General features: G+C 43.6%; 1 protein-coding gene across 1 annotated transcript; it reads left to right on the top strand.

Moving 5' to 3' along the window:
• The first annotated feature begins 21,920 nt into the window (after positions 1–21,920).
• On the top strand, positions 21,921–22,370 carry LOC149165749 (uncharacterized). The gene has a single exon (XM_089429923.1). It carries the CDS (start codon positions 21,921–21,923, stop codon positions 22,368–22,370), a length of 450 nt encoding a protein of 149 aa, XP_089286049.1.
• Positions 22,371–22,614: the final 244 nt, after the last annotated feature.

The raw sequence follows: 22,614 nt of genomic DNA, 5'->3' as shown, positions 1-22,614 counted from the left end.
ATCATTCTTGACGGGGTCAAGGATCATGTGGTACCACATATTGCCAAGAAGGGCATGGCAAATGAAATGTGGGATGCCTTGAAGACGTTGTATCAGCATACTTCCGTGCAGAGGAAGATGCTTCTAGAAAATTAGTTGCGGTCATACCAGATGCAGAGGGGTGAACAGATAGATATCTTCCTTGGGAGATTGATGGAGATCCGGGATCAACTGACTTCCATAGGGGCCATGCCGAATGAGGAGATGTTAGCGAGGACCGCACTAAATGCAGTCTCAGAGGATTGGGAGGTATTTGTCCAAAGCTTATTGGGCAGGGTGAGCCTTCCAGATTAGGAGGAACTGTGGGCGACTCTTCGTCAAGAAGAGATCAAAAGGCCAACCAAGGCGAGAAGCAGCGGCAAGGGCGTCAGAATCAAAAAGGAGGAAGAGGAGGATGTTGCCCTAGCATCTGCGGGAAAGCAGGAGAAAAGGAAGAAGAAGGACCTCTCCAAGGCCAAATGCTTCCACTATGGGGAACTCGGTCACTACGCGAGCCAGTGTCCGACGAAGAAGAGCAAGGGAGAGGCTTATGAGACCAAGGCAGCGCCAGCAAGGGCGGAGAAAGAAGTGAAGACAGATGACGATTGTGCCATGAGTTCTCATGCGCCAGCTGAGAGGAAGTGGGGAGACATCGAGCTGTAGTCAGACGGACTACAGACGATGAGGGGCAGGAATCCTTGAGGTACCCAGCCTCTTGGATTATACCTTGCTACGGGAGCCCTAAAGGGGAGTAGCAAGATTGGCGGATGTCGATAAAGACGAATGCGGATGGAGCGACAAAGAGTGCTACAGTGCAGGAGTCCCGAGATAGCGTGAGGCAACAGTGCGAGATGCATGGAGTTGTTGCAGCAGCGCAGAGGTTAGTAGAGGGTGCACTTGTCAGCGATAGAGGGAGCTTCAGCATCAGGAGTGCTTCTAACCTTACGGAGATGTAAGAGTTGGGAGGATCAGTAACTTACTTCTCAGTAACTAGGTTGCAGTGCAGCAGTTAGTAGTGGCAGTGCTATGGGAAGCACAATGCAGCATGATGAGAGGGGATGCAGTGCAGATGCAGCAGTGGCAGTGGCAGGGCCATGGGCAGCAGCACGGATGCAGAGGGAGCTGCCATACAGATGCAGCAGTGGCAGTGGTAGGGCCATGGGTAGCAGTACATGATGCAGCAATGCAGAGGATGTTGGGCAAGGAGGCCTAGCATCAGCACAGGGACCGATGCTGGATGATCTAGGTGATACTCAGTGATGAGTATTACTAGAGCACAGTCCTCGCTAAGAGGGAGTGTTGATTTGGGATAGCATCGAATGTGCCCTAGCCACGAAAATTGGTGGAGAGGCTATAGCACATGAGATCTCCAAGACCTAGAAATGGTTTGGGCAGATTCTAAACAGTTTGGGAGAAACTAAAATAATTAATATTTTTAATAGAGTTCCTAAGTCTAAACTTAGGAAAAATAAAATATTAATGGGTATTAATATAAAACCGTGTTAGAAGGGTTCAAAAGTCATGGATCAAGCCAAATCTAATCTTAGCCATTGCTTAGAGATTTAATCTTGGTCGTTGATGGACCAACGAGAAAAGTATAAGAGGAAGCTTGAGGGTCAATTGGAGAACACACCGAGAGAGATCAACAACTCGATTTTCTGGGGCAGGGTTTGCTGACGAAATTGAGTGAAGTGATCTGAGTTGTAGCTGAGGGGCAGTGAATACATAGCAGAGCGGCAGAGTTAGTACCTAGAGAATTAGCGTAGAAGCTAGGAGAGGTTGACGCAAAGCTAGCCAGAGGCCACACAGAGGCAGCCAGGAGTTGCGCAGAGCCAAAGAGGGCCAGCATGTGAGACGCAGAGGCTCCAGAGGCTAACGCATAGCCCAGAGAGGCTGACGCTGGGCCAGAGAGGCTAACGCAGAGCCTAGAGGCAACACTGGGATATTTTTTGTGGGACAGACTGGGAGTTGGAGAGCCAAATAGGGTGACGCAGTCCCTATCAGAGTGACGCAGAGCAGCAGAAGTTGCATTGTTGTTGTGGGATCGTTCATCCGGTGATTTAACCAGAATATCTGTCTCCGACTGAGAGGTACTACTGCCGAGGGCATTCTTTGTTGGGTGAGCCATTTCGGGCACCCAGGTTGTATTTTGAAACTGCATAATAATAAAACCATCTAAATAGCTGTACTGGTTTTCCCACATTGGGTTTTTCTAGGGACATTAGTACAAAAACAACGATGTCACTTGTGTGCTTGTTTACTTTCAGTTGATGATCTGTATGTGTTGATACTGTGCTTGTATTTATTTTCAATATTTACATCATAAATAACTTGTTAAGTAATTGAACAAGTAGGAAGAAATAAATCAGATAGCACAGGAAGAATTTCTAACGAGTTAAACTTAGAAATTCCAATAAAAGGAGCAATTCTACCTCATTTGGCACTCACACACTTCACAAGTTCGATCTATCAAGAAAGGGTTCAATCTATAGCTCGGAAGCTTGAAGGAGAGCGAAGGTCTAAGAGAAGAAAGAAGGACGAAATACCTTGGTTTTGGGTTCTATCTCTCTCACACATGCGAAGTTCTACGGTTTCTAGTGCTGCAAAAGGAGGCCGAAATTGTAGGTTTGAGTTGTAGTAGGACAAAGTGCAGAATCTTGTAGCTGGAAGGGAGAAAACCCTATATTGACCTCATTGACCTTGGGAGAGTTGTCTTGCTCTAGGAAGGTCTCAGGAGGAGGTTGGATTAGGGTTTCTAGAGAAGCTGCAAGGCCAAAATTGCAGGATCAAAGTTGCAAGACGAGTTGCAGTAGTGAAGTTGGCAGGTCGAAGTTGCAGTATTGAAGTTGGTTGATGCAGAATCAAGAAAGGACTTGAAGAAGGGCTGACTTGGTACTAGGAGAAGGACTGGTCTAGGGTTTGGGTCTTTGTATCTCATTTGAAGCAAATTCTAAGAAGAGAAGAGTTTTCGGGTTTTCCCCTTGAAGGGGTTTTTCCCAAGGGGAGAGCCTAATATCTGTGTCTTCTATTGTTGCAGTTTATATTCTTGATGTTTGTTTGATGAAAGATCTATAACTAAAAGAACACAAGAAAGCTAATAAATTCACAAGCAAATATTAATGTTAAGGAAAGCAAGATTAATAGTTGCCACTTACCATTTTTCTAACATTATCATCCGCAGATATGGAACATGAAATTGTTCTCCCTTATGCCAAAAGAGCACATAGAATCTTCAAAATGGATGGCAATAACTCTTTTTTGATGCCCTGGCTCTTCATCTCATGGGTATTGTGCAATATACTTTCAAAGTTTGACTAGAGTTTGGGTTATTCGAATAGAGCAATTACAATAGAGGATATCATCTTCACGAAAGAAACTAATGCTACATCAATTATACACTCCTTGCCTCTCATTAGGATGAACGAAGGTATTGAAATTGCCTACAATAATCCACGGATCTCCAGGGAGAAGTATATTATATCTGACTACCTCTTGTTCATGGGATCCCGAGCAGGTTGTTGTGAGGCTTTACGGCCAGGGTAGGAAGAGTGATCATCTGCTTAGTGAATTATGTTTTTTCTCCTTAACCTCTGCTTCCAAATCCATCTAAAGTCAAAAAAGGTGTTTAGTGGAAGCATTCTCTAAAATATGTTGTAGAAGGCCAATAATTCGTCCTCAATGGTATCTTCCAATACAGTCCAGTTAGCATATCTTCCAAGACAGTCTCATTACTAGGTTCACTTGAAGAGATCTGTAAAGCCCGATGATGATCAGCTTCACTGGAATCAATGGTTTGCTGTATTATTGGAACAGTGTCAAACTCATTGACTTTACACTTTTTCTTCTTGTTTATCTGTTGCAAATTACCATTTGTTTAGGGATACCCCCGTTATTGTTGGTTGTCCCAGGACCCATTGTCACTACATCAACTGTGGGAGGGGGGCACATTGAGAAGAAGAGATTGGTGTGAGGCACACTGAGGTATCTCATTGTGAAGAGGGATGATATCTTGGTGAACAGAATTCATGAAGTCACAATCGTGTGACACAAACAGAAAGTGTTTTCTTCACCCTATCCAGGCATTTTTTCTCTCTATCCAATGTACAGTTTGGAGGTCTGGATTAAAACTATTACACTGCCCATATATTCAACATCATATTCTGGAGAGTGAACCACAGGATCATGAAAATAATGGTTCATCTTTTTGGCAACAAAAAATATCCTTTGCTTCTAAAATTATCATGATCACCGTTCCCTTCAATGCTGGATCTTAAAATGTGGGTAAGAAAATAACACAGTTCATTTGTGCAGCCCAGAAATCCATCTTTCTTGACAGAACAGCCATCTACACTATCCTCCAGATTTTTATTGATGAAATGAAAAAACAGATCAGGCACAAGGACAGACTCACCTTCAACTTTACCATAAACTCGATCAGCTTTTGTCACAAGCCAATTAAAGCTCTGTTCTGGACTATCATCACCATTAATATGCTGCATAGTAGCATACTGCTGTCATTTTCCCCTAAATCAGCTTCATTATCTCTTTTCATCACAATTTTCCATAAAGGGAGAATTTTTTATGTTACATTTTTATCTTGTTTATCTCCAAGAGTCTTCTCCATGGTACCAGGGCACACTCAGCCAGAAGTTATAACAACAGTAGGGGTATATTTACAGCAGCAGTATGGCAACAATTTTACTTGGTTCCTGGGCATAGCACAGTGTGAGAGAGGGACAGTTATGTTATTATGTTATTATGTTGAATACTCAATTCGTTTGCAGTAAGGTAGTCACACTGCAGTAAGGGTGTTACAAGTGCTATCACCCACAACAAATATTTATATTGGCTCCTTGTCCCAGCTCTAATTTAAACCTTACTGAAGCATTAGTGTAGGCTGCTGTTTGAGGCATTGAGATGATCAAGGATATGTTGGATGGATTTAGATCAGATGACTATTCACTTTGTGTCCAATTCCAGGATGAAGAAAAAATTGTTGGGCAATGAGGATACATGTGGGAATATTAGGTTAAGGCTACCACTAGTTTTGCTGTATTTACTAGATGCCCTAATTATTGAGATATTACATCATTTTTCTTTGAAATGTATCTTATTGTTGGGCTTGCTGTTGTTGTTCAGTAACAAGAGTTGACCGCAAAAGGTATCCCTACATCTGCTCAATCAAAGATTTGGGGAAGGCTGGATTCATGGGAGTCTCAAGAATCACTGGAGGTTTGTAAGATCCCAAACCTTGAAAATTTTAACAGATCTAGTACACTTCAGTGTTCTAGTTAAAAATGCTTGCAATCAAAACATTGAACACAACGGGATCTGGAAATTCAGCCTTTATTTATATTATTAACTAAAGAAAATAGTACATGCCCATACAATAATATCGGAGCCCCTACAATGGCATGCATGGCTGCTCATCAAAAGAGAAAAAGAAAACTGAAGCACAATCATGGACCCTGGATGGATCCACCAGACAAATCGCAACCACAGGGTTTTCGTCCTTGGGATCAAACTGGAACTGGCCACGCCAAGTTCTCAAGAAAAACACAATAAGATAGATAAACTCAAGATGATCCAAATGCCTAGCTCCTATCCCCTTTAATAGGCTTGAGGGACTCTCTAGAAACCTTATTTTATTATTTTCCCTCGAAAAACGAAGGCAAATACTATGGGCAGATCCCATGGGAAAATACCATGGAAGGCCATGGGATCTCATTCGACAGCACCATGTTGAGCAATTGAGGGCCAATCTCCAACTTTGCAGGTGTGATGAACAAGGAGCCATACGTAGTTGGACCAGTTGCAGGAAAGGGCCACATGATGGCCATGTAGCAGTCACCCAAAGCCAAGAAGTCACGCGAGCGATGTGAAGGAATTTGTAAGCCACAGACCTTGCAGGAGCGTTTAGAAATTTGTAGCAGTATTGGTGGATGTCTACAACGAGGGTCCACTATGGATTGCAACATTCAGACGTTAACACAGCTGTGGAGAAAGGGCCGCAAGGCCATTACTTGTGTTGTCTCATTCTCGTCGAGCCACTGCATTGCTGGCTGATGGACTGGTCATTGAAAAAAAGGGGTTTGTCAAATAGTGTAAATACCATGGGAAGATTCCATCCATTTTGACCACGTCAAAAAAAGGGGATATTACAAATCCTCCCACCCAAAGATTGCTTGCCTTCAAGCAATCCACTTCTATCCATAGCAAAAGCATTTGTATACTGATACCTGGATCCCATACAAACCAATGTGTTATTCCATGCCTCCATGCTAAATGATCCTGAATGGATCCTTCAATACCTAGATCCCAAACAATCCTTCGACCAATCTTGCCTCAATAGATTCACTTGGATCCCAATGCCACCTAAGTCCTTGGACCTATGGGTTATGATACCATCTCCGCCCTCCAATATTGTCCATGCCTAAGGGCCCCAGCTGTAATATGCCCTTGGCTAAGGGTATCCTCCTAGGAATCATCCCATCGATAGAGTTCCAACTCATAATCTCTCGCCAATCCATCTTGTGGGAAGGATCTAATGAAGGAATGCTTGCACATGGTATAATTCTACTACGTTGATGTTGCTTGATGTTCAGCTCATGCTGCTCCACTCAGTCACCCAACATGATCCATTTGGAGAACTCTGCCCTGCTCTCCCCAATGTATAAAGGTGGGTTGGTAGTGCTACAAGCCTTATCTATGTACTCCTGTAGAGGGCTACTCTGGAACTCCCAACTGTATTCCTCTTGTTGCCTTGTGAGGGACTTGAGTCGTTCTTCAACACTAGACAGCTTGGCCGTTGATTCAACACTTACTCCTATGAGCTCCTCAATTTTCCTATTCTCCTGTAAGACAGTGTCTCAGACTATCCAAACTCTGCTTCAACATCATAAGATCTGTCTTGAAATGCATGATCTTTTCCTGAAAGTCCTCTACTGGCAATTCTGGTGCCCTGTTGAATGCCTCTGTATCTGTCTGCACTGGATGCTCAACTATCATAGCTCCAGCTTGAACCTTTGACTGACTCTCCAAAAATGGCTCATCCTGCATACTATATTTTTCATGTTGCCCCTCATGATCATGCTCATCATGTCGGTTTATTACTATTGGCTCCTCACTTGAGTCTCCTTGAATGTCTTCTTCCTGGCCTTCTCCACGTGTGGGGACAATCTGTTGTTCACCCTCTCTGGTTGTCAAACATGGATGTACTAGTGGACTATTATCTACACCTGATTGCCTATAATTTTTATGGATGTCCTCTTGGATATCTATGGACTCAATTGTACAAGAGTCTACCACATCGTTAGGAGGAATTACCTCCTTCCTTTCCCCATGTACTTTGTCAAGCTGACTAATTATCATTGGCTTGTCCTGCAAGTCTCTCTGAAAAACATTGTGTTGTTGCTCACCATCTATACTTGACTGCTTGGATCCTTCGTGGGTGCTCTCCTGAAAACTGATGAACCCAACTATAGATGAATCCCCATGATCTGAAGGAGTCTCCAATTGTTCTGCCCTTGTTGCCTCCTTATCACCTGGACATGAATGGTTAAGTTCCCAAGGTCCCTTGCAGAGAAAACATAGTCCTCTCCTTAGTTCATTCTTTCTGCAAGTTTTACTACCTTTGTTCTTCCTTCCTCCATCAATCGTTTTAAGCTCCTTCTTAGTCAACACCCTTCTGAGCAATTTTATGTTTTGCATGACTAACTTCTCCACTAGATCATAGGCAGCTAGTGATACAATTAGTTCCTTCCTCCAAATGGTCAAAAGTTTGGATCTCAGTATCTTGCAGATGTCGGCATCTCCTTCTAGGAACAAGGACACAATCTTTTGCATGCTTGTTTTGACACGGTCTAGATGAGCTGATGTAATGCTGGTGTAAAAGTTCTGAAATACTTGAAAGATTAAGTCGTCACATTCCAGATTCAGCATGAATGTGCCAAAGCTAAACTCTACCATGAGTTCTAAGATTTTGCGTTGTTTCTTAAAAGTAGGAAGCATGATGTTATGCAACCCTTGAGGGCTTCTACTATCAGTTGCAATATCTCCCTCATGATATCATTATTGTAAGGTAATAGTGGTGATGTTAAAGCTATGATCCTGTTGAGACAAGAAACAATTGTGAGCCTGACCTCTTCACAAGGATTTTCCCAAAGTCTGGGTTGTATCAACGCAAGAATGGATGGCCTGAGAGACCAACTGAGTTTCTTCCATTCTGGTTGCACCACCTCGGAGAGACATGTGTCTAATTCCTCCAGTTTATGAAGGTCTATGACTGACTTTGTTAGTTTCAATTCAAATCCAAGTGCGAAGAGCTTAGCTCCTCTTCCTTGTCCTTCCCATGGGTGCTTTGATTGTAGAATGACATGGACTCTTTTCGAGAATGGTCTGCTACTTTAACCATCATTTTGGTCTAAGGAGGTATTGTTGCGTAAAGGACCATATATTCTCACTAGTTCATCAAGAAGTTTATGGGTTTTTTCCAAGGTCTCTTCAAGACAGCCCATCTTCACATAGCAAGGCAAGGAAATATACAGAAATATACTCTGCCTTCTCAAAATTTGGCCTTGCTGACTTCACTAGAAAAATAAAAAAATGTTTTTTCTTTTAACAAAATAAGTATACCTATATTGAGCTAGTTAGACTAAATAAGGCTCAATACATCCAAGGTTCCAAAGACAACAAAATTCTCACCATCTTGTCCACATATTATCGTAGCTCCAAAAAGCTAGTGCCATGACCTATTAAGCTATCTCTTGAACATGGACCAAATTACTTCCACCTTTAAATTGCCTTCTCGCTAGTCCCAAACTCAAGACCAAAAATTTCAGATCAGCTCTAGCAAAACTCTCCACGATTTTGTTTTGGAAGCCATCACAGAAATGCGAACAAGCTACGTCGCTTTTTCCATCAATTGTGGATTGCAGCGAACTATTTTTAAATTACTCAGTCGAAATTACAACATCATATTGGATTCCACGTTGCCAGAAGAACGCCGCCCAAAACACACTAAAAGTTGAAAAAATAAACCGCTTTGTACTCTTTCAGATTCATGCACCAAATTCTTTGTAGCACACTCCACAACTTCCACGTTCCACATTTGATTCCTCCTCAAATTTAAGTTCGATGAGAAATCCAGATGAACTAATATGAACCTTCCATCATTTGTATGTTTGGAATGACCTTTTCCTCACATCATTTCATTGTAATATCAAAGCAATAGAACCAATAAAATCAATGGAACACAAGTGAGAAACATTAGAAACTAATCCAACCTGATCAGCGTAATGTTGTTTGAGTGATAAAACCAAAACCACAGATCTGATTGCCTAAATAAAAATAATAAAAAAATGGAAATGAATAATTCTAACATCATATCCTCCAGTGTACAACTATAACAAAAGTTTCCAACAAGCTATCAAAGAGTTGAGATTGCAAGAGAGAATTTAAAATGGATTGAAGTTCTTCTTTGATAGGTCAATTTATGCTCCACTCACGCCTTTCCATGTTGGTCTAGGCAACTACACACGCAAATCGTCTCCTATACACACAACTTGTTCACACACGTACTTCTTCAACACCGATTTTTCGCTGCTCAACACCTCGACTTGATGGGAGGCCCGTTGCTACAATTGTCAGTGCCAGTCAACCATGAGCTCGCCTCTCTGCCTTTCTCCACGCCTGATGTTGTTACGTCTTCTCAAGAAACAATGAGCCCGTCGCTCGTCCCTTCAAGAATTCGTCGCTCACGGTAGCCTCCGCCAGCAATTCTTCAGGCCCCGTGATCTTTATTTGCTCGGCATGTGGCTTTCCAGAGTGTGCTTCCTTCTGCTGGTGATGTGATGTTTCTTCGTTTCTTCATGATGCTCCTCTTGCACTGTACTGCAACAAGATTTGACCCTTACTTATTTACTGTGGCAGCTAAGCGACCGAAACTCATTACTTGGCTCCGGACAGATCTACCATCACGATTGTTTGGGTACGCGGTCTTATCGAAAGCTTCATGATGCATAAGTCTTGGCCTATAGGCCTTACCAAAAACTCCTAACGACTTTGACTACTGTGGATCAACAATGAGGGCATCACTGGCCCATGAGCTATTGGGAGATTTCAATGCAAAGTATTTTGGATCACCCTCCCCTCCTTCGTGCCTTTTTCCACAGTTGATAACTTCTGTGACCTTTTTAGCAATGGCTATGCTTAAGAGGTCCTGGGATCTGAACTTTCATTTGAAAACTCGCTCGTTTGGTGCCCCGATTTTTCATGCTCCCTCACAATTGATTGCTCGACCAGTACTAGATTTGTGGCGAAAGGCCACTGCCAGCATAATCACTCTTCCCTCCAACGTGATAGTCGTCGATGAAAGCTTTATATGTCCTCTCAGCCTTGGATAATGACAACGACACCCAAACCTTCCTTCAGTTGATCTCATCTCCTCTGTTGATGCTCATGGCAGCCAAGGGTCTAATTCCATGGCCTATCAACAATACATATAACAATAATGGATTTGCTTCCTAAAAATTAAAGAACTCGGCCCCTTCATAAAAAAATTCTTCTGCAACCAATGTTTGTCACAAAAATACCCTGCAGAAAAATAAACTCCAGAAAATTCAATAATAATGAGCTAATTAGGGTGGCTATAGAGAACCACCGAAATTGTTGAGATTCTAGCTAGGGTGAAATCACCGAAAACTAGTTTCTCTTGAAACCCTGGATCACGATCTTTCCTTAACGTTGATCTATAATAAACCCTCAGGTTGGTAGGATGGACAACTCTGATACCACTGTAAGATCCCAAACCTTAAAAATTTTAACAGATCTAGCACACTTTAGTGTTCTAGTTAAAAATGCTTGCAATCAAAACACTGAACACAATGGGATCTGGAAATGCAGCCTTTATTTATATTATTAACTGAAGAAAATAGTACATGCCCATACAATAATATCAGAGCCCCTGCAATGGCATGCACAACTGCTCATCAAAAGAGAAAACAAAAAAACTGAAGCACAATCATGGACCCTAGATGGATCCACCAGACAAATCACACCCACGGGGTTTTCATCCCTGGGATCAAATTGGAACTGGCCACGCCAAGTTCTCAAGAAAAACACAATAAGATAGATAAACTCTGGATGATTCAAATGCCTAGTTCCTATCCCCTTTAATAGGCTTGAGGGACTCTCTAGAAACCTTATTTTATTATTTTCCCTCGAAAAACGAAGGCAAATACTATGGGCAGATCCCATGGGAAAATACCATGGGTAGATTCTGTCCATTTTGACCACATCAAGAAAAGGGGATATTACAAGGTTTTATGAGGAGAGATGATGTAACACCGAGGCAGAAATTATGCAGATGTGCCACTAAAAATTGCAACCTGAAGCTGAAAACAGTCATGTCAAAAATTGCAGATCTGATCCCATAAATCACAAGATTTGATTTCAGAAAACACATATGATGCCAAAACTCATAAATTTGATGTTGACAATTGTAGCTCTAATTTCAGGAAATGCATGTCTAATGTCAAAAATTATATATCTGATGTCAAAATCTGTTAGAAATTGTGGATCCAATGTCAGGAATTATAGTTCCAAAGCCAGAAGCTACAAATTTGACATCAGGAATTGCAAATCCGATGCCATAAACTAAATGTAGTTCTTATGCCAAGAATCACAGATTTAGTGACCAGATTGCAGTTCTAATGTCAAGAATGACAAATATAATGTGGGAAATTGCAGAATAAAAATTGGATGGAGGAACTCAAATGAGAAGGCATTACCTACAAGTACATACTAGTTACCTAAACAACTTGCAAATAAGAGTTCAAAGAGTATTCCAAGGGAAACCTTGGAAAATTCGTTATATTATTAATCTTCTAGTGATCCAGCTGTTACTAAACGTCTGGGCAATCTGGAATATTCTGTCCCAAGTGTAGTGAGTCCCTCAAATGTGTTGAAAAATGGAAACCCTCCTCTGTTTGCATTTCATGATTTTCCTTGGGAGTTGACCTTGTCTTCCTTCTTGGCACTTTATTCTTCAATTCATATGACAATAGGTAGATATGCCACTAGATCAGGCTTGTCATCATGGTCGTCATCTGCCTCAATGGTATGGATCAGCTTAGAGTATTGCAGTGGTCATAAAAAATCATAAGGCAATGAGTATTGGGTCTGCCAAACTGAGGGGTAATAGGATGAACAACATGGTACAAGTTCGGAAGCTCTTGATACTGATATCTCTGCTGTTACAGAAGACCAACAAACCCTCAATGCAGATGAAAAACTTGGCAAGGCCAGTGGATATACCAGCGAGATGAATTCGGGTATTTCTGCCTCGGTAAGTAACAAGTATGATACAGTTATTTATGATGATATTTTCCCAGATTCACATGCTGAATTTGACAAAATCGAGACAGGTCTTTAGGGCTACACTTTAATCATTCTCTTAAGATGAATGTGATGGATGTGAGGATAGCTCTGTTTTCATGGCAGAATGTGAAATACAAATGGAAGAATGCATATAGCTCTCTACAAATTTTGTTGTGCCAGAAGAACATACAAATAACAAATATGATGAGGACCTACCTGCAGATGAAAATAATAATTTTGATCTCCCTAATCTCTTTAAATGGGGTTCGAATGTGAACAGGTTTCTGAAATTGAAAGGCCACCTTCTGACTATTCTAGTTGGACAGGAAATGAATATGACAGCAACCCTGGCACTCAGTATAGTGTACTACTCAACTTGGACATGACTCTTGGAATAAAATAGTCACAAGTCCTATGTATTACACCTCAACGGCTCCCCCATATTTGATGATGATGACAGTGACAAAATTGAACAGATGGCTGACCTTGCTCAAGATTTATTTCATGAACCTGGACGAATACAACCAAAAAGCTGGCAAGAGGCCTGTTGCAAACATGGAACAAATGTTTCTACTATTCAAACTATGAAAGAGGCCCTGTTTGTGATGTACCAGAAGGAAACCTCATTCCCCAGCAGAGATATTTATGGACAAGGTTGGAGTAGTGCAATTTATGGGTATTCTTTTGGTATGGCTGAGATAAACCTGAGACATCAAATACGAGATGACATAATTCTATATCCAGGCTACCTTACTATTCCAGGTACTAAACCCAGAGTTCTTCATTATGGGCTGGAGTTGGTGTTGACAATTTGACAAGGCTGTTTGGAGAGACCCAGCTATTACCAATATGTGCTAGAAGATGTCTCCAGAACCACCTAATGCTTCTCCAGATACCTGTAGATGTAAAAGAGGAGCCTACAGCAGCAATTTCTGCATATTTTTGTAAAATTTGATTATACATGTATCTAGATGCACCAAGAAAAGTGCATAAATAAGGGGGAGGGGACCCAAGCGTTCCTCCCAACCATGTGTGTGTGGCTGTGCTATTATGGTATCAATAGCTGGGGAGTATTACACTACCTACCAAACAGTCCATTGTTTCTATCTCTATTTTCTGTAGAACCCAATTATTTCAATTTCACTACTGCTCAAAGAGGGGGCATCTATTGAAAGGGTTGTATTCGTAGTGGCACTACTAATTAACGGGACCACCTTCTGCTTGGTCACTCCAAACAAGATATAAAGAAGTCGAAAAAAAAGAAATTTGACAAGGGAAAGGGGGGGGGGGGGTGGTGGTGTTGGCAAATGCCCAGTCTAGATATTCCTACACCAATGTTCATGTATGTCTATCACCTTTGATATGAAATAAGCAATTAATCTGAAAGACAAAGATATAGATAGCAGCAGAATCAAAAGAAATAACAGGAACTATTGAAAGAAAAAATCATTACTTTGGTCTTTCTCATAAACAAGGTCAAAGACTATTGTGAAGTCTATGAAGATGTCATTTGCAGTCATTCTTCCCTTTCATGGGCTTTCATGATGTCAATCATTCTTCCACTCTGTGATGGTGTTTCAACAACTTACTTTCAAACCCCTTGTCTTACTACTGATACCCCTGACTATGTCTTTCTAGCAGAGCACACTTTACCTATTAGCATCAAGTGCCCTCCCTTCTCCATGGTCTGGGTGGGTCACTTACTTCCTTCTTTGGCAAAATGTAATGTCCCTTCCTAATTGTTCTCCCAAGGAGAGGAAAAACAATTTTGGCAATTTTGTTATTTTTGGCTTAATGCATTTTTGGTGGAAGAACTTAGGAGAAAAGGGGGTCGATATGCCTTTAGTGGATTGTGGGGACCACTCACCCAACAAAAATACGCACCCCTTGGAGGCAGCTCAATTATTCTAAGTTGGGGATCGAAATATTTGATGGGACCCACGTGGGGCCCAAGGGAGCAAGCATAAATAGAAGGAGAGGAGCAGCATTTGTGACCTTTTGTCAAATTGAGAATTCATTGTTGCTTTGGCTGTTCAGCTAAGCTACAATGTGTTGTTTAGCACCAAAGATTCCCAAAGAGTGAAGCTCATCCCTTTCCTTCAGTGTGTTGAAATTTCTAAGTCTGACACGTTAGAAATCCCTACTACATTATATGGTTTATTTCACCTACTTGTTATTCCTTAACAAGTTATTTATACATATAAACACTAAAAATAAACACAAATGCAGCCTTAACCCATATACAAATCAGCAACTGAAATACTAGACAAACACAGAACGGACACCGTTATTTCTGGACAATCGTCCCCGGAAAAATCCAATGTAGGAAAACCTATGCAACAATTCTGAGGGTTGTATTATTATGCAAATTTCTTGAGTACAACTAGGGTGCCGAAATGGCTCACCCAACAGAGATTGTTACACGGCAGTAATACCTCTTCTCGGAGACAGATATTCAGCCTCTTAGCTCTAGTCTGCCCCATGAAAATCCTTCTGGTGCTTCTCCTAGGCTCTATGTCAGCCCTGCTAGCCTCAGCATAGCTCCTGAACCCTCTGCGTCAACCTTCTGCCTCTTTGCATCAGCTCTCTGGCCTTCTGCGTCACCCACGCAGGCCCCTCAACCTCTGCGCAGTCTCTAGCTGCCTCTGCGTGGCTCTTGTTGCCTCTGTGTAGCTCTGGTTGCCTCTGCGTCAGCCTCTTCAGTCACTGCGTTGACCCTCAGGCACTATCTCTGCCTCTCTGCTATGTACTCATTGCCCCTCGCTGCAACAGATCACTTGTTCAAATTTTCTCAGCAAACCCCACTCCAGAAAATCGAACTGACTGATCAATCTTGGTGTATCTCCAACTAACCCTCAAGCCTCCTGTTATACTTTTCCTGTTGAGTCTTCAACGGCAAAGATTAAGTCTCTAATGAACGGTTAAGATTAGATTTGACTTGATCCATGTCATTTAGAACATTCTCACCCAATTTTATATTAATACCCATTAATATTTTAATTTTCCTAAGTTTAGACTTAGGAACTCCATTAAAATATTAATTATTTTAATATCTCTCTAACCGAGCGGAATTTCCCCAAAACATTTTTGGGTCTTGGAGATCTCAGGTGCTTTAGCCTCTCCACCAATTTTCATGGCTAGAGCACATCTTTTGCTACCACAAATCAACACGGTGGACCTCAAGTGCCACCCTAGGAGGGCTTTCTTTGCAGTTGAAAGAATTACGCTGCCTTGGTTCAACAAGGATGCAGTGGGAGCAGCAGGGACACAGTGGGAGAGACTGTGTGTTTGGGTGGAGCTGTAGAGTCAAAATTTGGAGGTGAAGTGTTGCTAGAGGCATATTCATCAAGTTTTCATCATAGAGGAGTGATATCATAGTAGGAAGAGAAGCCAAGCACTCAGGACGAGTTTTCTAGTTGAAGGGATTGCACCATCATCACCCAGGACTGCACAGTCATTAGAATGGGTTGTGTGGAGGGAGTCTTACTCGAAGGATTAAGGATCTGAGTTGTGGGGGAATTGTTGGGAGACTGATTTGAGAGGCTTCTTAGCATTTTGGGAGCAAAAGACAACAGTTGCAGCTACAGGTGCAGATTTCCAGTGTTGGAGGAGGGCCAAACTCTAGGAGGTCGAAATTGGTGGGTCAAAACCAGGGAAAACCCTTCCTGGGTTTTTGGAAAGGAGTACACTCCTCAATTTGCAGAAATTTCTAGGTTGTTTTGAGGGGGAAAAGAAGAGTTCGAAGTCAGCTAGCAGTGTAGATTTGGAGGGACAGTGCAGCTTCCTGGAGAGTTGCTACAGTAGCTGGGCACTTTTGTGTTGATCATCTAAGGCTTGTAGCTTGCCTTGTGCAAGCCCAGGTGCACCTCATCCATCTTCCATTGTACTCCAACATATTTATTAATGAAAATAAGCCAGTTGGGTGTTTAATGAAATTTTTTATCTAAGTGCCCGAGTACAATTTGTTTTTGAAATTTATTACATGTCTTTGTTATCACTGCAAATTTTCCATTAGGAATATTACAGTGGTATCAGAGCATGTTCTTGGCCAGGGTGGGGAACAAGAGCAGGTGATGCCACCGAGATACCAAGGACTGGTTTTCTAGAGAGGTCGTGGTAGAGGCAGAGGCAGGGGTCAAAGTAGAGAAGAGGGCGCAGACCCATTTTCAGACACTGAAGTGGAAAATATCAAAGACAGGATGGACAACCAAGAAGAGAATGAGCAGCCTAGGCAAAGGAACACGGACCAGGTCTTAGAAGAGTTGTTGAGGACAAACCAGCAGATGATGAGGCAAGGGCAGTTGATGATGGACATGATGCAGCAGGTGATGGGCCTGCAAATGGGTGGAAGACCGGAGGGAGAACCTCAAGGTGATGGGGGTTCCAGAGCAGGAGGAGGCAATTGTACCTATCAGCTTCCACACACCCCACAACGTGGGCAAGCTGGTCACCCCACAATGCCTCATTTCATGGAGGAGGCCGAGCCAGAGAGAGAGTCGGACCCGGTTGTGGACTTGGTACATTCTGTTGCATCAGGCATTGATGAGTATGAGGGGTTGGATGGCCGGATCAAGAGGGTGATGTCCTTTGGAGAGTACATCCACCTCAAGGAGAGGCACACTACTGGGGCTGGAGGCCACTATAGGGGAGGAGAATCCAATAAAGATGTGCAGAAGCTAGTAGGGAAGGTCACACTTCCGAACTTCGATGGGTTAGCAAAGAGCTCAGCCAAGGCATGGATCCAAAAACTTGACATATATCTTCACTTGAATCCCATGAGGGAAGTTGATGCCATACGTTTCGCGACCCTTCACTTGGAAGGGGATGCACAAGAGTGGTGGTACGACAGACTGATCACGTTGGGGCACCTTCACATCACCACTTATACAAAATTCTCTAGGGGAATATTGGAGAGATTTGAGAGGAAGGACCCAGAGCTACACTTCAGAGAGTTGGCCCACTTGAGATAGACTGGTAGCGCGGATGCCTACATTACGGAGTTCCAAAGACTCGCAGTGATCGTGACAGATATTTCGGAGGCACGGTTGATTATGTTGTTTGTGGAGGTGCTTGCTGAGCCTCTACGTGGATGGGTGAGAGATTACAAGCCCACATCACTACAGGATGCTATTTCTAGGACCCAGGACATGATCGATGTAGTGCCCAAGAATAGGGCCTTTGTTCCCACGAGACCCACAGCCCCATAGGGGAATAGAGATGTGAGGCCACCACAGAGAGATGGCGGACGTAGCCAGTTGGATGATGACACCCGGAGGGACCTCAGGAGGAGGAGGTTGTGTTTCACATGCTAGAAGCCTTGGGCATCGGGGCACAAGTGCACCAAGGGCAAAGCCCATTTCATTGAGGTGTTCTCAAATAGAGAGCCTGAGGAGGAGGAGGTTGAGGCAGTAGAGGAGCCGAGAAATGAGGGAGGACCATCATCAGGAGGGCCACCACCACCACCACCTAAAGGAGGGTCGTTTGCCCTAACCGGGGGAGTCCTCGCTTTACTTCGGGGTGTGCCTAAGTATTTGACACTCAGGATCCAGGGGACTATACATGGAGAGTGTGTGTCAATCCTGGTTGACAGTGGGGCCACCCACAATGTCATTGAGGCCCAGATGATGGAACGTAGGGGCATCTAGACAACTACATTTGGTAACGGGAGACTGGACCATGCAATGGACTAAGTATGTCCCCGGGCTAACCTTGAAGCTGGGGAACTACACATTCACTGACCATTTCTTCGTGGTTGATGTCTCAGACACCAATGTCGTGTTGGGTGTCCAATGGATGTATGCATTGGGGAAGGTCACTACTGATTGGCAGAAGCTAGAGATGGAGTTCAAGGGGCTGAATGGGAAGCTGGTAGTGCTGAGGGGAATGCACTCTTATCCCCCTCAGACAGTTTCAGCCCACCGGATGGAGGCAAATTTGCAACATGGGGATGTGGAGTGGGCAGTTGAGTTGCGGATTTCTGAGTCAGGGACACGGGCGCAGGCCACACATCCAGACATACTAGCCTTATTGGAGAGGCACCAGGGGGTTTTTGGGGATGTTCCACCAGGTAGGTCGCTAGACCATGGATTTGAGCACACCATCGAGCTGGAGGAGGGTGTGAACGCAGTCATCACCACCCCTTATAGGCACCCAAAGGCCTATAAGGATGAGATAGAGTGGGCCATTCAGGAGTTGTTGAGATTGGGTCACGTCAGGCCTAGCTCAAGTCCATTTTCTTCTTCCGTGGTGTTGGTGAAGAAGAAAGATGGGACACTGTGCATGTGTATTGACTACCGAGCTCTCAATAAGAAGACCTTGAAGAACAATATCCCATTCCACGCATCGATGAGTTGATGGATGAGCTTAGGGGAGCTAAATACTTCTCTAAGATAGATTTGCGTTCGGGGTATCACCAGATTCACATGAGGGAGCAGGACATTCCGAAGACTACTTTTCACTGCCACTATGAACATTTTGAGTTCTTGGTGATGCCCTTTGGGCTAACCAACGCTCCAGCGACTTTCCAGTCTTGTATGAACCACGTGTTCCATGGGCAGCTGAGGCACTTTGTCCTAGTTTTCTTTGGTGACAAATTCATTTACAACAGGACATGGGAGGAGCACCTTCATCACTTGGAGGAAGTGCTTCACATACTTGAGGAGCAGCAGTTGTATGCGAAGTTGTCCAAATGTGAGTTTGGACTAACGGAGATGTTTACCTGGGGGATGTAATCGGGGAGGATGGAGTGAAGGTGCATCAAGAGAAGATTCAAGCTATACTGGATTGGCCCACACCCAGGAACGTGACGGAGTTAAGGGGGTTCCTGGGCATTTGTACGTATTATAGGAGATTTGTGAGAGGGTTCTCACAGCTTACAACACCTCTCATGGATTTGACGAAGAGGGGAGCTTTTGAGTGGACGCAGGTGGCAGGGGAGGCCTTTGAGCACCTCAAAAGGGTCATGAGCAGTTGCCCGGTTTTAGCCTTGCCGGATTTCACACGGCCCTTTGTGCTAGAGTGTGATGCCTCCGATGAACGGGTTGGGGCCGTTTTGACACAGGGGGGCCATCCTATTGTGTTTAAGAGCAGGAAATTGTTGCCTCATGAGCGGTTGTACTCTGTGTATGACGAGGAGATGTTAGCAGTGATGCATGCACTAGCCAAGTTCAGACAGTATCTAGTGGGCCACTGGTTCAAAGTGAAGACTGATCACAACAGTCTTCGATTCCTCCTTGAGCAGCAGTCATTAGAGGAGAGGCAAGAGAAATGGGTGAGTAAGCTCCAGGCTTATGATTTCGAGATTGAGTATGTGAAGGGTAAACACAATGTGGTAGTCGATGCCCTCTCTAGGAGACCAGCAGCGTTGTCTTTGATGGATGTCACGCAGGATTGGAAGGCTCAACTATTGGTTGAGTACTCCAAGGACAGGCAGGCTTGCGATATTTTGGATGGCACACACAGGGATGACCGGTTCAGGGTGATGGACGATGTGATTTACTATAAGGACTGGATCTATTTGGTACCAGGATCTTAGCTGAAGGAGAGGATCATGCAAGCAGCCCATGATTCCCCCCTAGTAGGGCACCCAGGCTTCCTCAAGACATATTGTGCTGTCAGGGAGAGATTCTCTTGGCGGGGGCTCAAGGGAGATGTGTTGAGGCACGTGAGGGAGTGCATGGACTGTCAGAGGAACAAGGTGGAGTTGACCCACCTGGTCGGTTTGATACAGCCGCTTCCCATTCATGAGAGGAAGTGGGAGAACGTATCCATGGACTTCATCACCAGGCTACCAATTGCACAGGGGCGAGACTGCATCTATGTGGTGGTCGACAAACTCACCAAGTTTGCCCACTTCTTTGATATTTCATCGAGATCTTCAGTCTCCCAGGTGGTCAAGTTATTCTTTCGGGAGGTTTTTCGGCTGCATGGCTTCCCCAAGACCATTGTGAGTGACAAGGACAACAAATTTATGGGGACAGTTGTTCCATCTAGTGGGAACAGAGCTTACACCCAGCACTATCTATCACCCCCAAACCGATGGGCAGATAGAGATTGTGAACAAATGGCTGGAAGGGTACCTGCGCCACTGTGACTGGGTAGCAGAGAGCGTGGATCAAGTGGCTACACCTCGGGGAGTTCTGCTACAACACAACTTATCATATGTCCATTGGTATGTCTCCTTTCTGAGAACTCTATGGGTATGATGCACTTTCTGTGAAAATTCCTAGATCTAACAATCTCAGGAATCCTACTGCAACCAGTTGAATCTACTTCTCCTAGATTGTAAATAACATTACAAGCTTATTTCAGAATTCTTCATAAAACATTGAAGTAAATTACTGAAGCGGCCTACACCAATTAAATATGATTCTGAAACATAGAAACTAAGCAAGGAAAATAGAAACACATAGGACACAGTTATTTTTGGACAAATGTCTCAGGAAAAACCCTATGCAGGAAAATCGGTGCAGCAACTTTGAGGGTTTATTATTATTAAGTAGTAGCAAAATCTGAATACATCACTAAATACCTCACAGGGTTATTCAGTTACAAAGAGAAATACTGGCAAAAGCTTTGTGAGTTTTACCTCACAATCATTGAGAAATCCTGGCTGATCCAACCCCAAACTCACTGCCCCCCGGCTTTTCTGGTTGCCTCTGCGTAGTGTCTGCATCAGCCCAACGTCAAGCTCTCTAAGTGGTGCGTCACTTCTTCGCTGGTTGATCTACTGCCTAGGAAATTCAATTTCTGCCTCCCGGTCTCACACCCCAACTCTCGGCTTTTGAAATTGAAGTCCTTGGCAGAATTCAAACTCCTCTCTCTCCCTCTACGCTGGTTCTGTGTGGCCCTTTTGGCCTTGCGTCAGCCTCTGCATCAAGGCTTCTGGATCACTCACTGCCTCTCTCGGCTAATGTATCTCTGGCTGAGAATCTCTCTCTCCAGAAGCTACTATCCTTGCCCCTCAACTGCAAGAGATCTCCTCAATCGATTTTTCCTCCTGAGAACTTCTCACTTCAGAAAATTGATTTCCTCTATTTCTTTGTGTGTTTTCCGAATGACCCTCAAGCCCCTTCTTATATCTTCCGGTTAGACAACCAATGGCCTAGATTAAAACATAATCAAATGCTCAGATCGTTTTGGCTTGATCCATGGCATTTTCTAGAAGTTTCACCCCTGATTAGATTAATACCCATTAATATTTTAATTTTCCTAAGTTTAGACTTAGGAACCCCATTAAAAATATCAATTATTTTAATAAAATCACTTCTGGGCGGAATTTCCCAAAACGCTTTCTGGGTTCTTTGAATACCTGTGCCCAAGCCTACATCCGATGCTACCCCAAATAAACACTTTCTTTCTTTGACATGGTACTTGGAGATAACAGAGCCCCAGGGGCAAAGGATTGGGTTCAAGAGAGCCAGGAGATTCTCTGAGCTCTCAAGAAGAACTTACAGGTGGCCCAGAATTAGCAAAAGGTATATGCTAATAAGCACAGGGTGGAGAGACACTTTGAGGTAGGAGACATGGTCTACCTACGCTTGCAGCCATACAGGCAATCTTCGCTCAAGCAGAAGGGAGCAGAGAAGCTTCGACCCCGATTTTATGGGTCATATAAGGTGGTCCAGAAGGTTGGAGAGGTGGCCTATGAGCTAGAGCTACCTACAAAGAGTCGAATTCATAATGTGTTCCACGTCTCATGCTTGAAAAAGGCATTAGGACAACATGTTACAACAGCAACTGAGTTGCCTCCTTTGGATGATGAGGGGCACTTAGTTTTGACACCTGAGACCATATTGGAGACCGGGGAGAGGAGGTTGAGAAATAGGGTGATCAAGGAGTACCTGATCAAATGGAGGGATTTGCCAGAAGCGGATGCCACATGGGAGAGTGAACAAATCTTGCAACATCCAGTTTTGCAGTTGCTTGGGGACAAGCAACATCTGAGAGGGGCGGACTATAATGTCCCTTCCTAATTGTCTCCCAAGGAGAGGAAAAACAATTTTGGCAATTTTGTTATTTTTGGCCTAATGCATTTTTGGTGGAAGAACTGAGGAAAAAAGGGGGTCAATATGCCTTTAGTGGATTGTGGAGACCACTCACCCACCAAAAATACGCACCCCTTAGAGGCAACTCGATTTTCCTAACTTGGGAGTCGAAATATTTGATGGACCCACGTGGGGCCCAAGGGAGCAAGCATAAATAGGAGAGGAGCAGCAT

Source organism: Pinus tabuliformis, chromosome 5_1, assembly GCF_031772625.1.
Source record: "Pinus tabuliformis cultivar Carrire ecotype Pingquan chromosome 5_1, CPIR1, whole genome shotgun sequence".
Taxonomy (NCBI): Eukaryota; Viridiplantae; Streptophyta; class Pinopsida; order Pinales; family Pinaceae; genus Pinus; species Pinus tabuliformis.
The sequence above is the reverse complement of the archived record's forward strand: the minus strand, read 5'-3'. Positions and strand labels throughout refer to the sequence as shown.